This window comes from Electrophorus electricus, chromosome 5 (assembly GCF_041902795.1).
Source record: "Electrophorus electricus isolate QZ-2024a chromosome 5, ASM4190279v1, whole genome shotgun sequence".
Lineage (NCBI taxonomy): Eukaryota > Metazoa > Chordata > Actinopteri > Gymnotiformes > Gymnotidae > Electrophorus > Electrophorus electricus.
In genome coordinates, this window is record NC_137501.1 from 30,039,224 (window position 1) to 30,052,165 (window position 12,942).

The following is a 12,942-nucleotide window of genomic DNA, read 5'->3' on the forward strand; positions in this document are numbered from 1 at the left end:
GAAGTGTGCTGAGCTCTCCTCTCTCCTCTCCTCTCCTCTCCTCTCCTCTCTCCTCTCCTCTCCTCTCCTCTCCTCTCCTCTCCTCTCCTCTCCTCTCCTCTCCTCTCCTCTCCTCTCCTCTCCTCTCCTCTCTCCTCTCCTCTCTCCTCTCCTCTCCTCTCCTCTCCTCTCCTCTCCTCTCTCTTCAGCGTCTTGTGAAACACTCGCTCGGTTCTCACAGTTACCCCCCCCCCACCCTTCCTGTTGTTCACAGTAACCATGACGAGTGCTACATCCCCCATTCTCCTCAAATGGGACCCCAAAAGTCTGGAGATTCGCACCCTGACTGTTGAGAGACTGCTGGAGCCATTGGTCACACAGGTAGGAGGCCCTCCGCCGATCACGCGGACTGTTTTAAAGACCAATGCCGTGATGTATGACATGATTCATCTTTCCAGTGGATGTGAAGGTGTGACCTTTATATAGTGCCACATGATGTAGTATATGAGATTTTAATATTCATAATTCATAAGCTGAGTTGGATGCACTAAAAAATCACTTCATTGTGTGAATTGTAGTATTTATTTACACCTTTTTTTTTCTTTTTTTTTGTGTCAAGTAAGATTTGTATCTGACAGAATATCTTAACCCGTGATGGATGAAATTTAAAACGAGTTCCAAGTTAAAATCTTTCCTCAGCTTCTGTGAATGCAGCTTGACTTTAACCCTTGAGATGTGACCTCTTTGTCGCTGGATTGTAGGCAGCTCAGTGGTTGGTTCCTGTGACCGTTTTCTCATTAAATTACCCTCAAGCAGTCCTGCTCCAAATACCCCTGTCTTCCCCATACTTGACCACGCTGCTTTCTGTGCTATCTGATGTTTTTTGCGTCGGTGTGTCAGCCTAACGAGTTCCTACCAGACTGCATTGCTTATAACTCTATATCTGTATTAAACGAAGCGGCAAACAGACAGAAAAGCCAGACCATCTTCTCAGTGTGAGTAAATGATTCTGTTCTGAGTGCATTGATTTTTATGGCTCTGGTACTGAGAGGTGATGTGATTGAGTTTGTTCCAGGGAGGACTAAATGAGGCAAAGTTTTGTTTTGTTTTGTTTCTTTGTAATGCCTAATGCATTGTAGCAATTATGGCTTTATAAACAGCTCCATTTAAGAGTGTGTGTGGGCTTAATGTTAACGTTATTGACTGGCGCTCTGGTGAATGGCATGGGTGAATGGAGAATGAGCTCTGGATTATGCGCTCAGCATGTTGTATGGTTTCGTAATCCTTTTTTTTGAACTAAAATTTGGGCCGGTGGGGAAAAAGAAACAGAAGGAGAGTAAGAGAGACAGGCAGAGTGAGACAGAAAGAGAGAGAGACAGGCAGCGTGAGACAGAAGGAGAGAGAGACAGGCAGCATGGTTGGGCCAGCAGTGTTACTACCATGGAGTGCTCATCTCTGTCAGAAGAACAGAGGAACAGTGAAAGATGAATCAGGAAACACTGAGGATTCCTCCCTCCCTTCCTCTCCCCCACAAGCTCTCTCGCTCTCCCTCTCTCTCTCTCTCTCTCTCTCTCTCTCTCTCTCTCCCTCTCTCTCTCTCTCTCTCTCTCTCCCTCTCCCTCTCTCTGTCTCTCTCTCTCTCTCTCTCTCTCTCTCCCTCTCTCTCTCCGTCTCTCTCTCTCTCTCTCTCTCTCTCTCTCTCTCTCTCCCTCTCTCTCTCTCTCTCTCCCTCTCTCTCTCTCTCTCTCTCTCTCTCCCTCTCTCTCTCTCTCTCTCTCCCTCTCCCTCTCTCTGTCTCTCTCTCTCTCTCTCTCTCCCTCTCTCTCTCCGTCTCTCTCTCTCTCTCTCTCTCTCTCTCTCTCCCTCTCTCTCTCCCTCTCTCTCTCCCTCACTCTACCGTGCACGCACACACGTTTCACATGTTGAAGCTGCTGCTCCCTCGCTGCTTTAACTCATCAGCCGTGCCGTCCTGCCCTGTCGTGTTAACAAACTCCCCCCGGGGCACCCCTGCCTTTTCGCCCCCTCACTCAGTACTGGCGAGGAAGGGGCAGCAGTGCTCACGCCCACCCCAGCATCCATCCACGCCACTGGCTTCAGCCGCACCCTCCCAGGACACTCTGCAGCAAAGCCTCCTCTGATTGGCTGAGCATCTCCTTGGGCGCTGGCTGACCACCAGCTCAGCATGCTGGCTGTGAAAACCAGCCGACTCCCTGCGCCGCCCGGTGAAAATGTTTCAGTTGTTTCTCCCCACAGTGTCGTGCACAGGGAGCGCGTGATTGGCTACACAAGGCAGGCACAGCTTGAGAGAAGGAGTGTGAGTGAGGGAAAAAAAAACCGAAAGACGAAAACATATTTATCCTCAGGGACAGGAGGAGAGAGATATAGCTCATCCAGACGCTCTGTGCTCCTCCACTCCACACACACACACACACTCACAGATACACATACACAAACGCACACAGAAACACACACACACACACACACACACACACACTCACAGATACACATACACAAACGCACACAGAAACACACACACACACACACACACACACACACACTCACAGATACACATACACAAACGCACACAGAAACACACACACACACACACACACACACACACACACACACACTCACAGATACACATACACAAACGCACACAGAAACACACACACACACACACACACACACACACACACACACACTCACAGATACACATACACAAACGCACACAGAAACACACACACACACACACACACACACACACACACTCACAGATACACATACACAAACGCACACAGAAACACACACACACACACACACACTCACAGATACACATACACAAACGCACACACACACACACACACACACACACACACACACACACAATTGCTCACAGAAACACACGTGCGCATGCTCACACACACACAAAAAACACACGCTCACAAAAACACACACACACATGCTCCCAACAGTTTCAGCTCCCAGCAGAAGCTGTAGGGCAGAGAGGATTTACACACGAAACTGAACTGCTCGTGTAATCTAATATACATTTATTGGGGAAATCATGACCTACAGTGGAAACTCAGCTCCGGTCAGCTCCGGGCGGCTGGGTTTTGCCAGGGTTGCTGTGCACGTGGTCAGCGTGTACCTGAGGACACAACAGGCCACTGTTGAACATGTCATTACTGCTGACAGGGCCTTTCTGCACATGTCAACAGGACCAAACCAGTCGCAGGACTGTCTGTCATTTGAAACGGAAAGTTCTGGAAGTTCCTACAACCCATCATGCGATGTGGCAACGCTGGACGGTGTCAGGTTATTTTAGTCTCCAGTGCCGAACCTCTTGTGTTCAAGCTACCGTTGTGATTGATGGGGTTTTGTAGCAAAGTTTGATGCACTGTGATGCACCTACAGGAAGAAGGGTTGAAGACGTTCTGTGTCTGTTAGGTTTGCACCTGGTGGTTCAAAACTGTAATCTGATTGGTCAATAAAAGTTCAACAACAACAACAACAAAGCAAACAAAAACCAAAAACAATCCAGTTTGTTGCTTCCAGCACAGCGGCCGTGTAAAGCCAGTGAAAGTATTGCTGTCATGGTGGCTGTCTAAACTGTGCTGTCGTAGATCTAGCTGGTATTAGCCAGCTGACCAAACAGCTTATGTAGATCAGGTCAAACCTTTCGGGTAAGTCCAGCCTGATGTCTGCCTGTCAGACGGTCCCCAAACATTTGGGTCACGTTGTCATTGTGAGGTAGCACTGACTGTCTGTTTGGCCTCCTTCTAGTCAAAAGGTTTGAACTCGGCACACAGAAACAGTATCTCAGCAGTAGTTTGAAGAATCTCACAGAAGAGGTCCAGGCCTTTGTAAGGCACTGCTGCTAAAGACTGGAAATGTGTGTGTGTGTGTGTGTGTGTGTGTGCGCGCGTGCGTGCGTGTCTGCGTGTGCGTGCGTGTGTTTCTTCTTTCTTATTTTTTGTTTTCTGTCCTCATCTGTACTCCTCCTCGCGCGTCTACGACGCTCTACGCGATCTTAGACTCACGCGGTCTTCCTCTCTTTCTCTCATCTGCCTCACTATGTCTCCCGTTCTCTTTCTCCATCACTGACCACACCCCTCTGCCTGCACGCGCTCTCTTCATCTCTGTCCCGAGGTAAAATTTATGCAGTCATTTTGATTTATGGCAGTTTCTAATTCAAACAATAGTTCAGCGGCTCGAGGCGAGGCACGCCTCAGAATCATGCAGGGAGGAGCGGCAGCTGGGCGCCGCCGGGTGTGCCCGAGCTTCCAGGAAGGAAAAGCCCCATAAACTGATGTGGGAGGTGGCCATGTGGCACTAGTTGGCAGAGCTTCAGGGACAGGACTGGTGAATGGGGCAGAAGGGATTCAATCATTCCTCACACACTCACACACACACACACACACACACGCGCACACACGACTTCTGTCTATCTATCTAACTGTTTCTGTCCTCACACCTGTTTCTCCTTGTCTCACTTGTGAAGGAGAGAGATCACAATGCCCACATCATGGCCCAGAGCTGAGGAGAGAGGGAAAGAGACAGAGAGGAGCTACGTATGGGCCTGGCTGGGTGCTGTCACTGGGCTGGAAGTCCATGTCTGTCACCGTGGCGGTTGATGAATGGTGGCCCTCACTCTGGGCTCATACTCTGGTGCCAGGACCGGTGCACAGCAGCAGGCATGGTGGGGCGTGGCTACCGATTTGCAAAGTCTTGGATCAATAGAGACTGGAGTGTCTGAAGTGCTTGACAGAAAGGGCCAGAAGAGACTCTGGACTCGTCGCTCGTTAATGCGCACTTGTTTTGTGTGGCTGTTGGAGGGCATGCCCTTTAATTGTAGCTTCGTTCCAGTCTTCTTAGAAGACTAGTACTCTGACAGTGCAGCTTGGGCTAAAGGCCACAGAAGCAGGGATCGGGGACGGAGATGCTGAGGTAGGCAGGTCTGCAGCGATCACTCACTGCTGGGCTTCAGAAGATCCCCCCACCCGCGGGACTAATTATGCTTCATCTGGATGCTTCTATATGCCTAGAGAGAGAGAAAACAGAGGGGAGAGAGAGATAGCGAGAAAGAGAGAGAGAGACAAAGAGAAAGAGATCTGTGTATTTCTGTTCCACCAGCTTAACCAGAGTCAGAGAGTTTGTATTGTGATTTAAATAGAATTTAAACCTTATTTTCACAAGAAAGGCTCTTCATTTCGTTTTGCGCTTCTCCCAGCGGACACGTGACAATTCTATCAGAAGGAACTGCTTTGTTCTCGGGATGAAACCTGCCTCATTACGTTCAGATTTCCAAACCGGGTGTACAGCATGACTCGCCAGGACGGGATGCATTATCTTAACAAGATCAGAGCTGGAGAAGTGTGGGGTAGGAGCCCTCGGTCGGGGTCAAGGCTGCTGTCCGTCATTAACGCCTGCCGGTTCCAGTACTGGTCACATGCAACGCGATGTATTTCAGGAGGAAGAGCTTGAACACACTTCCTGTCAGACAACTAAAAAACCCTCCCCCCAGACTCCTGTGTGCTTCCGTCTGACGGCAGACACGCGATACGTTCCTGGGTCAGATTCCACCGTCTTCCTGAACGGCTTAAAAATAACTCCACGAAAACCTCTCGGAGCTGAGGCGATCCGATGCGTCCTATGTGAAGGGCTCGGCCACGCAGGCGTGCAGAGGGACGCACGTGCCCTGATGCTGCGGTCCTCCCAGCAAGTCTGTGGCGCTTCCTATAGGAGCGCCCGCCGTCTGAATCCCACAGGCTGGACGGTTAAGATTAGTGTGCACCGCTCGGGTTACTTCGGCGGTTTCTCACTCTGTGACGGTTATTAAAGCATCAGTGGGCGTATATTAAATCAGGGCTACAGATGCCATGTTGGCTTAATACGGTTGCCATGTTGGCTCAAGGCCAAGGTCTAGCTGAGGGCTGCCCTGCAACTCTGAGAGACCCATAAACAACAGCGACAAACTCCATCCTCCCTTCTGGTGCTCTGCACCTATAAAGGACGACATGGATCCAGGGAATTGGTGGCAAAGGAAGAGTTTCATCTTGTTCAATCCCACAGCGTGTGTGTGTGTGTGTGAGACCGAGAGTAAAGCTATTTCAGATGTATGCCAGGCGGTGCAGTTGTTTCTGCTGTGGGCATGGATGATGTGCATGGTGCAGGGAGTAGACAGGCTTGGCAGGAGCAGAGCTATGCCTGCTTCCAACAGTTCTGGGAACAGCGGTCCCACTGAAATCAAACAGATTACAGAGTGACCATACAGCAACCGAGGGAGAAGCCCACTTTACACTGACCTGAGAGCATGTTTCTATCTCCCCATGTTTCTCCTCTGTCTCTCTCTCTCTCTCTCTGTGATACACGTGCGCCCACAGACTTCATTATACACTGTTAGTACACTGCACTCTCACAAATGTGGGGAATCTCACCTAAATCACCGGAATGAGACCTTGTATATTGCAGTCGACCAAACTCTGTTAGTTGGACTTGTTGTGTTCGTGGGACTGACATTAGGATGCTTCGTGTCTGGGTCAGTATCTTACCTCTTCATTGATGTCAGGTTGGATGACCCATCGTAGGTTAAGAAAGGTATAATTGCATGTCTGATGTCTGGTCTTTAGGTGCTGACGTCAGAATTGAAAATTCAGTAGATAAATAAAGTAGTTGCTTTCCTCTAGATAGCATATATTGATTCGCTAGTAATTCTGTTATTTTTTTGCAGCAGGTTGGATCTGCGTGCGTGTGTGTTTGTGTGTGTGTGGACCTGCTTGCTTATGCCAATGCATCAGCAGTCTGTACACGTTATCTTTTCAGAGTGCACACTAGCTGAAGTTGGCGTCTAAACTAATTAATAGCTCTTACTCGTCCCTGACACAGCTGCTCCCGTGCGCCCAGAGATGAGCAAGTGTGTGACTCTGGCTGGAGCTGTCCGAGGGAGGTGGGTGTGCGGTGTGTTATCTGTTTGTTTGCTTACTCCTCCTAAAGACAGCAGAGACCTGAAGAAGAAAAGGGGTTCAGATACCTCTTCTGCTGCCCTCCTGGGAGTTTCTTTGGTTGGAAATGGAATGCCTGCATGTTTTATGTGTAAGTGTGAAGATGAACTCAGTTAGGTGATCCCCTCAGTTGGGCTATATCATCAGTTATATGATCTCCTCAGCTAGGTTATCTACTCAGTTGGATAATATCCTCAGGTAGGTGATCTCCTCAGTTGAATGATCTCCTCAGTTGGGTTATATCATCAGTTATATGATCTCCTCAGTTGGGTTATCTACTCAATTAGATGATCTCCTCTGTTAGATGCACCCCACAGTTAGGTGATCTCCTCTGTTAGGTGATCTTCTTAGTTAGGTGACCTCCTCAGTTATATGCACTCCTCAGTTGGGTTATCTGCTCAGTTAGGTGATCTTAGTTAGGTGATCTCCTCAGTTAGATGATCTCCTCTGTTGGGCTATCTGCTCAGTTAGGTGATCTCCTCAGTTAGATGATCTCCTCTGTTGGGCTATCTGCTCAATTAGGTGATCTCCTCAGTTAGATGATCTCCTCTGTTGGGCTATCTCCTCAGTTAGATGAACTTCTCAGGCAAACTTCTCGCATCAGTTAGACGATCTCCTCAGTTAGGTGCACTCCTCAATTGCGTGATCTCCTCTGTTAGGTGATCTCCTCAGTTGGGCAAACTTCTTAGGTGATCTCCTCAGTCGGGCTATCTCCTCAGTTAGATGATCTCCTCCCACATTTTATGATGAGACATTTTTTTTTCTGCCCTGTGTGCTTCCTGACACCAGACTGGGCTTTGAGAACGTCTTACTGCAGCAAAGGCCAGTGGTGGTCCGGGGGTTTGTGCAGGAGGGGGCGCTGGGAGCTCGTGCTCCGGGGGAGCTTCGTGCTGCTCTGCTGATAAATCTGCAGTTTGGCTCTGGGAAGGAGCCATCGCTCCGAATACAACAGAAGTGTCCGGATGATTAAAGGAAGGCGGTACACAAGCCGTAGTAAGTGAACCTCCTTAACACTTCAGGTTTAGAAGGGCTTGTCCATAGTGTTTGGATTTGCCTGGCATTTTCTGTGGAAGTCAGTGGTGAAGTGAGTCAGAGTTTGAAGTGAGAGTTTATCAAACCCAAGGAAAGCGTGGGCGGGACTTTTCCCTGCTGAATGCTGCTTCAGACATCGAAAACAAAACCTCTTTCGTAGGTTTTTGCATTAAATTAGAATCGCAGAGTTCTTAAAAGGGTTGCAGAGTTGTAGGGTTGCAATTTCCTTTGGTAATGACGAGTCTATTGATTTTTTTCTTTTCCTCGGAGCAGTCCGAAGTGTGACTTATGCTTTAAGAAGTAAGACCTGAACCGAATGCTAAGTTTGTTTGTTCCTGGTCTTGGATTTTTGAAGCAGTAGCTTGCGGACGCAGCCTGCATTCGTCGGTCCAGTGGAGATTCACGGGGGAGTTCTCCAGTTGGCCGCCGGTGCCGTCGTGACCTCCGCCCTTCCACGGAATTTCCCCGTGAAGTAGTCCAGTGGAGACCCCACAAACAGCCCGTGAATCCCCATCAAGCGCTCCGACCAGCGATCCGACAGTCAGAGAGAGCCGCCTCTCCATCGTCGGGGCGGAAGAAATTACCATGGTGTGGGAATTGCATGGGAATGCGCATACGTGCCTAAGCCAAAATGCTTGAACACCTCAGTGTAGACCTTCATTCAAGCAGGTGGAAGGCTATCCCATTTCTCCTAATTAGCTATTATATACAATGTTCTCATTTGGCTGTCTGAACCTCAGTGGCATATTGGATTTCATTACCCATCGTAATGCAAGCAGAAATTCAAATGACTGTAATTCTTTACTGCAGAACTAATTTCAGCTCTGTTCTAATGGCCAGGTGAGGATGTTAGCAGAATCTATAGGACACATGGTCAAGATCACATCTGAGATCAAATTCATGAGATCACGTTCATGAGATTGCTGAAGATTGGAGAAGATTTGGGTTAAACAGGTGCTCCGGGTTTTGGGACAGTACACGGATGCCTGCTTCTTCTCCTGGGAGAAATTTGTGCCCACCGTCCATTTCAACCCAAGATGTAGCCTGCTTTAGTGTTTCATGGACGTAATCTGTCTAGGGGCCAGCATACACACACCCCATACACACACACACACACACACACACACACACACCCACCCCATACACACACACACACACACACCCAGCCACCCCACACTCTCATGTATACACACACAAACTCTTTTATTCTCATTCCACACGATATATGCCTGATTAATGGAGTGTGTGTTGATGTGACCTGCGGGGGCTGTTTGACTGAGCGATGGCAGAGTTGCCCCGGGGCATGTTTAGTCTCTGTCCTTCACCGACTATCCCTGCGCATAATCTCTCGGGACTGTAAATGTGTTTGTATTGTACATGAGTTTGGGTTGTACGTGTGTTTGGATTGTACATGTCTTTGAGCTGTCCGTGTGTTTGGATTGCTTTTAAATTGACTAGGATTAGAAAGTCAATTACCCTTTGAATGTCAAACCTCCATTTAATTACAAGGAAAATGAGTCCTCGGTCAGTTCAGATCAGTGACTTTGTGTGTAAATCTTCCATTAGTTTTACTGTGCGAGTTTTTACCTTGCTACTTCCACCCAATCTTAAAATAGACAGGGACAGACCCACGGGGATAGACCCTTGGGAGAACCGTCACGCAGGTCGGGTCTGTGTTTGTCTCTATTGGCCCAACCTCTACGCTCCTGAGTCGCTAGCACTAGCTGTGCACCTCGCTGCATATTACTGGCCATTATTTCTCTACGCTCTGTTCAGTTTGAGTGTAATCGCTCTGTCACATGGCACCTGCCGTTATCCACCTGTTGTTTTACTTCTGGTATCGTCTGGTGCTGGAGATCTGAGGACGTATCCATCGTTGGAAGCAGACCTGCTTTCTGGATGTTACAGTGAGACGGAGGAGCTGAGCCTTACCGTAGGGGTGAGTTCAGCCGTTTGGGGGATTCAGTTCACGAAAGGCTGTCTTATTACTGTACCCTTCTTTTGATTAGGAATTCGAGGACTGGCTTTTGGAGAATGAATATGGATGTCTCCCGGTAGGGGACTGAACTGACATGTAATGTGATCATGCCTTTGAGCCCTTGATGTCCTGTACTCGGGACGTGTCGAGACTGGGTCCCGCACGTGCTCAGGACCCTGTGGTGGGATTGGAACTAGAGTTACTCCAGCTATTGCTGTCTTGGTATCACCTTGTAATGGCACCCACCCTTGTGCTGATATGTTGTGCAAAAAGTGGGTTCTTGAGTGGGCAGAACCAAGCAGATTTTCCTCTTCGCTGCCTCCCACACACAATCCAGAGGCTTTCGTCTACCACATTATGGGAGTTGTGGACATGCATGTTTCTGCCATCCTCGTCACTGGGCTGTGGATGTCCTAGAGTTTCGTCCAGCGTCAGGGCCAGCTGCAAGATGAATATGTTTTTACCCTAAATGTCACAATCTCTTCGGTTGGCGCCAGCAGATGGCATGGGCCGATTTGAGTGTACTCCACGCTAACACCACAAAACCATCCCAAGCTGGTGTGCTTTTTAGAAGGTTCTAAAATATCCAGTCTTTAGGAATGACTTGTGCCTTTTGCATTTGCTTATATCTTTTTTCTTTTATCACTGAATTTGTTTTAGACTGAATTTGTTTCACCAGTGCAGTGGTAGCTCGGTGGTTAAGGTACTGACCCTTAACCCTCAATTGCTCGAAAATTGTACTTGGTAAGTTGCTTTGAATAAAAGTGTCAGCTAAATGTAAATGGACAGGGCATGCTGCCTTATCTTCAGTCAGTTTTGAAAAGTTACAATGCAAGTTTCCTTCGGCCTTGTTGAGGGGAATTGGGTAGTCTGCTGAGTACTAGAACAGTACATTACACATTCACAGAGCCGTAGCCAAGTTAATGACTATGCATGAGCTAAAAAGCCAATCAACATTGAACACATGCTAGCGGGGATGAGTGGGTTTGGCTTTCTGAGGGCTAACTGGCTCCTGATACGCTGTTTATTAATTATTAGCAAGGTTAACCCTGTTAGCTAAGTTTTCCTTATGTTTTCCCAGTATGATTGACACCTTGTTGTTATTGTTTGTGGATTAGGATTAATTTTCCTAGTAGCGGAAGGACAGAAGATGAGAAATGTCCCATTTGTAGTTCCTTTTTTTTTAAAGGCAAGTTTATAATTTTCCATTTTTTTTTTTAATTATGTATTACGTGCTTAATCCTGTGTTTTACAGAGCTATTTCAATTAGTAAACAATGAAATGGAAAGAGATTAAGAATGGATCCTTCCCCTTGGAAAGCCCAGAGTGCAGTTTTATCCAGTAGCACAGAAAAAAAGTAAATGTTTCCTTCTAAACTGAGGAACTACATGAAGCAGTTCACCGGTGTCTAAGTGAGCTTGCAGTAGTCATCCTGCAGTACACCAGAGCTGCATTGCATCGTGGGTACTGAAGTTTTTATTTAATTGCATCATGTGTACTGTGATTCTGATTTCATAATCGTGGATTGGCAGAGCCCATGGGAAAACCTGACCTGTAATCAGATTAAAAATCTCTGGCACTGGGTAGAGTGCATCGCACCTGAGATGAGTATGTGGTTTCAGCTGAAGCTAAACTTTGTGAAGTGCCACCTTCTCCCCGAACTATGTTTGGAAGCATGCCGTCAAGACTGTGCTTGGAAGCACTGCCGTCACGTCTTTCCGAGCATCCGAGCGCCGCCGCCACGCCCCCTCTGTGCCGCCCCTCTCCGTTTCCGTGTTCGGATCAGCCCACTCCCGCCGCTGCTCCGCGACGCCTCAGCCTGCTGCTGCAGGGAGACCGACTCGAGGCACAGAGCCGGCCTCCAGCAGCCCGGGCCGGTTCCACCGCGAGGTTTTCCGCTGAAGTTACAGCTGGGCATGGACTTCCGCTCAAGGAAAAGGCAGAGGAGACAGAGGGAGGTGGAGGAATTGAGGAGGTGGAGGAGGTGGGGTTCTCCTTTCATCTTCTGGATTTCCAATAGACTCTTTTCCTCTCTGCCCTTTTTTCATCTTTCCAGGGATATTTGTGATGCCCTGAAATAGAAACAGAATTCAGCTCCTGGTTTTAAGACACGTCGACAGTGATCTCAGCTCGCTTATGGTTTTCAAAGTTCACAGTGACTTCGACTAAATATAGCATTAGCAACCATCAAAGATCCGGTTCTTCTTTGACCTTCTTTGACCCTTTTTAGTATGACACTGACTAACATGACACTGTTATCAACTGGTAGTAGCTGGTTGGTCAGATTTATATGTCACTAGGTTTTGAAAGTAGTTTAAATTTCCACACAGATATTTTGTCGCAACACAAATACATCTCCACTTGCAAAAACACCAACTTCCAGTCCTCTGAATCCTGTCCGGGGCTCCGGCACCCAGCTTGTGTGCAGCGAAGAGCGTAGCTGTGACCCTGGCGTGTTTTCCAGTCGGCTGACTGGCGCTCCACGGTGCTGATGCGCCCCACGCCTGTGCTGTTGAGTCCCGTTGAACACCACACAGTTGAAAACCACAGCGGTGCGGGCCTTTAAGCGCGGACCAATTCAGCCGCTGCTTACGGTGCACCACGCTTAAATGTCGGGGGAGGGGCGGAGAGTAGTAGGCAGAGGGGATGGGGTCGGATGCTGCCTATCTCCATGGCAACCTCTGAGTGCTGACAAATTGAAGAGAGGTTATTGATACATGACGGCTGTTCGTGAGCACATGGAACCCCAGTGGCTGTGTAGATAAGAAATGTTTGAGGCTGTGTAGCTTCCGCAGAAAAGCGGTCCGTTCAGAGATGTTCCGCGAGTAAGCATAGCTTCTCCGGCCGCCGCCAGGTGGTGGTTTGTGCCTGGCTAATTTTTCAGTGACGAGGGGGACCAAGGCAGGTGCGGATTCATCCAGGTGGTGCTTGTAGATGGATTAAAGCCCAACG

At 48.5% G+C, this 12,942-nt stretch overlaps 1 protein-coding gene across 6 annotated transcripts in view; it reads left to right on the forward strand.

Moving 5' to 3' along the window:
• The window catches only part of ctnna2 (catenin (cadherin-associated protein), alpha 2), a 300,745-nt gene that overhangs the window by 15,873 nt on the left and 271,930 nt on the right, over nt 1-12,942 (forward strand). For all 6 annotated transcript variants that reach the window (XM_081714771.1, XM_035529730.2, XM_035529729.2 and 3 more), the window contains exon 2: nt 254-360. In XM_081714771.1, the coding sequence (XP_081570897.1) occupies nt 259-360 (102 nt within the window). In that variant the 5' untranslated portion in view covers nt 254-258. The remainder of the gene's footprint in view (nt 1-253; nt 361-12,942) is intronic.